This window comes from Cicer arietinum, chromosome 4 (assembly GCF_000331145.2).
Source record: "Cicer arietinum cultivar CDC Frontier isolate Library 1 chromosome 4, Cicar.CDCFrontier_v2.0, whole genome shotgun sequence".
Lineage (NCBI taxonomy): Eukaryota > Viridiplantae > Streptophyta > Magnoliopsida > Fabales > Fabaceae > Cicer > Cicer arietinum.
This window is the reverse complement of record NC_021163.2, coordinates 64410446-64414556: the sequence shown is the minus strand read 5'-3', so window position 1 is coordinate 64414556 and position 4111 is coordinate 64410446. Positions and strand designations below refer to the sequence as shown.

General features: G+C 34.1%; 3 protein-coding genes across 3 annotated transcripts in view; 2 read left to right on the top strand and 1 right to left on the bottom strand.

The window, feature by feature from the left end:
• Positions 1-1357: 1357 nt before the first annotated feature.
• Positions 1358-1981, top strand: LOC140920134 (protein FAR1-RELATED SEQUENCE 5-like). The gene has a single exon (XM_073367465.1). It carries the CDS (start codon positions 1358-1360, stop codon positions 1979-1981), a length of 624 nt encoding a protein of 207 aa, XP_073223566.1.
• Positions 1982-2031: 50 nt separating this feature from the next.
• Positions 2032-3775, top strand: LOC101488756 (uncharacterized). The gene is made up of 2 exons (XM_004499199.1): positions 2032-3495; positions 3602-3775. Exons 1-2 carry the CDS (start codon positions 2032-2034, stop codon positions 3773-3775), a joined length of 1638 nt encoding a protein of 545 aa, XP_004499256.1.
• A 6-nt stretch (positions 3776-3781) lies between these two features.
• Positions 3782-4111, bottom strand: part of LOC101488423 (protein MAINTENANCE OF MERISTEMS-like) — a 1087-nt gene continuing 757 nt past the window's right edge. The window contains exon 3 of the mRNA XM_027333631.1: positions 3782-3791. Coding sequence (XP_027189432.1) covers positions 3782-3791 — 10 coding nt within the window. The remainder of the gene's footprint in view (positions 3792-4111) is intronic.

The window sequence follows — 4111 nt, the reverse complement described above, 5'->3', positions numbered from 1 at the left end:
TACGTAAATACGAATAATCTATTAGAAAAGAATAAATCGAATGCAAATAAAAAATTCAACAAGTGGCCTGAAATAAAGAATTTTAGTAATATAATTACTTCCTTCTATACTAATTAACTTGATTGTACACTTCTACATTCGTATATTTGCATGAGAAAAAAATAATGAAAATAGAAACTAAACAAATGGTTTAAGTAATCAATTTTACTTCCCACACCCCTCAAATTACTTCCCACACCCCTCAATTTTTTTAAAACCCAAAATACCCAAACTACCCTTCCCTCTATATTCACTTTAACCACTCATTTTCTATCTTCATCATCTTCATCTTCATTACCTACCAACTTCAATCTTCTTCAATATTCTTCAATCATTTTGATACATTTCATGTTCAATAATCTTTAATCATTTTGAACATCTTCATCATTTTCATCATCTTCATCATTATAGTGACTCAAATCAACTAGGTATGTATTTTGTTGTGTTTTATAGCTGGTTATTTTTTTTTCAAATTTGGGTTTCGTACGTGAACGTGAAACCAATTCACGTACTTGATGAAATTATGAAAATTCAGATTGTACGTGAATTAGGTTTACGTACACGTACGTCAATTAAGTTTGCATACATCAATGGAGTTTTAAAATTCATGTTACCTACGTGAACTGAGATAACGTATGTGTACGTAAACTCAGTTCACGTATCACATACGTGAATTGAATTCACGTAGACATACGTAAACTAAGTTCACGTATAGGATGAAAATTTGTAAAATCTCAGTCGTACGTGAACTGAGTTCACGTATGTTTACTTGAATTCAATTCACGTATGGGATACGTGAACTGAGTTCACGTACACATACGTGAACTCAGTTCACGTAAAGGTGATAAATTTTGGAATTTTTTTTTTTGATTATTGTGTTTAGGAGTTAAGAATTTTTATGTTGTTATATTTATGTAATTTATTGGATGCAGTTAAATGGATGAAGGGGGAGACAACAGTGACGAAATGTATGAAGGTTTGGAAGGTTTGGAACCTGATTTTGAAGAAATGTATGATGATTTGGATCCTGATTTTGAAGAAATGTGTGATGATGTGGAACCTAATTTTGACGCTATGAATGACGGAGTTGAACCTGTTATGATTGATTTGACTGATGTGTTTACCACCGGCATGATGTTCGATACACGAGATGAATTATTGAAATGGGCTAGAAATGTTGGAAGGGAAAATGGAATTGTTGTTGTGATTTTTAGATCTGAAACTGCGACAGCACGACCAAGAACAAAGACATGCACGTCAAGCATATCGTTCATCACTTAGAGGTAATAGAACATAAATGCAACATCTTTTGACATTGATGGAACGCGACAAATACGTTTATCGATATAGGAAGGTAGATGGTTCAGATGAATTGAGGGACATATTTTGGGCTCATCTAGACGCTATCACTCTTGTAAATAATTTTCACATAATATTGATTATGGATAGCACTTACAAGACCTGTAGGTATCGAATGCCATTACTTGAGATTATTGGTGTTACATCTACTGAAATGACATTTTGTGTGGGATTTGCATATCTACAGTCTGAGCGTGTTGATAACTTCACATGGGCACTACAAATGGTGAAAGAACATATTACAAGTGGTGAAGTTGAAGTCATCGTTACTGATAGAGACCTTGCTTTGATGAACGCAATTGAAAATGTTTTTCCAAAAGCAGTGAATTTATTATGCTTGTTTCATATATGCAAGAATGTCAAAGCCAAGTGCAAGATGGTCGTGTTTCCAAAAAAGAAGCAAGTGCAAATAATGGAGGCATGGGAGGCTCTTATTTACAGTTATGATGAGGCTCAATACTACATGAAGTTGGCTATCTTTGAAAGAATTTGTAGTAGCTGTTCTATTTTTTATGATTATGTATACGAGCAGTGGTTAATTCCTCACAAGGAAAGATTTGTTGAGGCGTGGACAAAGCAGTGAATTTATTATGCTTGTTTCATATATGCAAGAATGTCAAAGTCAAGTGCAAGATGGCCGTGTTTCCAAAAAAGAAGCAAGTGCAAATAATGGAGGCATGGGAGGCTCTTATTTACAGTTATGATGAGGCTCAGTACTACATGAAGTTGGCTATCTTTGAAGGAATTTGTAGTAATTGTTCTATTTTTTATGATTATGTACACGAGCAGTGGTTAATTCCTCACAAGGAAAGGTTTGTTGAGGCGTGGACAAATAGAGTTATGCACTTTGGGAACACCACAACACAAAGGGTTGAGTCGGCACATTGGAGTTTGAAAAGGATATTACAAGATAGTATTGGTGATATATGCAGTGTTTGGGAAACCATCAATAGCATGATTGTATTACAACACAATGAGATAATAGCATCATTTGAAAAGAGCATCATTCAAAAGGTGCATCGCTATAGTAACAGATTATATGCGAATTTGCGTGGTGTTGTGTCAAAAAATGCAATTGATCACATTGCGGCAGAGTATGATCGCGTGAAGTATGTAGGTATTGATCAGACTGAGTGTCGTTGCACAATTAGGACAACACATGGTCTACCTTGTGCATGTGAAATAGCTAGGTATAGTATGATCCCACGTTCCATTCCATTAGACGCTATTCATGGTTGGTGGAGTAAAGTAACTTTCCATGTTGATGCATCGAGTCAACCTTCAGAGTTATCTGTGAAACATGAAATAGATGTCATAGTGAAAAAGTTTGAAGAACTTGATGTACCTGGAAAAATTTCACTTAAAGGTAAATTACGAGAGATCGCGTATCCATCGACTACGTCGATGTTTCCACCGGTTGCCAAGGTTAAAACAAAAGGTGCACCAAAAAAAGGTAAAAGTAAGGTATCAAAAAGAGATAAATCAACCAAGCGTGATTCATCTTGGTGGGAGTATGTGGATGCAAGTGTTCGATGTAGTGGTACAAATGCATGTAGCACTATAGATATCAGTAAAGTAGAAAAGCTAGCACCTCGACCATCAGTCCAAAAGCTCACACCTCGGCCATCAATTAGCAAAGTTCAACAACCAAGAGTTCTCCTCTTCAAAGATTGGTTGCCATTTGAAATTCATAAATTCATAGATGACATTATTGATGTTGGTGATGATGGTAATTGTGGATATCGTGCAGTTGCAGCTTTACTTGGAATGGGTGAGAACTGTTGGGCATTCATCCGTCAACAGTGTGTGATAGAGCTTCAAGAGTTCATGTCTCATTACAAGATACTATTTGGTGGAGAAAATTATGTTCGACAACTTATACACAATGTGTATGTTGAGCAAGTTGCGTCGAAGGATAATTGGATGACACTTCCAGAAATGGGATATGTGATTGCTTCAAAGTTTAACGTGGTTGTCGTCGCATTATCACTTAACCAATCACAAACATATTTTCCACTTCGGAGTCCACCACCAACATCTATGTCAGATCATCGTGTGATTGTTATTGCATTTGTTAACAACTGTCATTTCGTACAGGTATTAATTGTGATATTAAATTGTTATTGATAATTCACTTTATAATTGTTATTGATAATTCACTTTATAATTGTTATTGATTTATAATTGTTATGTAATTTAACAGGTTTACTTAAAGTCATATTCCCCTATACCACCAGCAAGTAATTTGTGGAAAAATTATTGCAATGACCAGCAAGTAATTTGTGGAAACATTATTGCAATGAAGAAGCACGACAATGAGAATTTATTTACAAGGATCGCATGCAACATTGGTTGCAGATATTTCCAGAAACTATAAATGAAGTTATTGTAAACTGAATTGTTGAATTCAAACTGAATTGTATGAATTGTTGAAGTTGTATGAATTGTATGAATTGTATGAATTGTTGAATTCAAATATATTGTATGAATTGTATGAATTGTATGAATTGTATATATTGTATGAATTGTATGAATTGTTGAATTCAAATATATTGTATGAATTGTATGAATTGTTGAATTCAAATATATTGTATGAATTGTATGAATTGTTGAATTCAAATATATTGTATGAATTGTATGAATTGTTGAATTCAAATATATTGTAAACTGAATTGTTGAATTCAAACTGAATTGTATGAATTGTTGAAGTTGT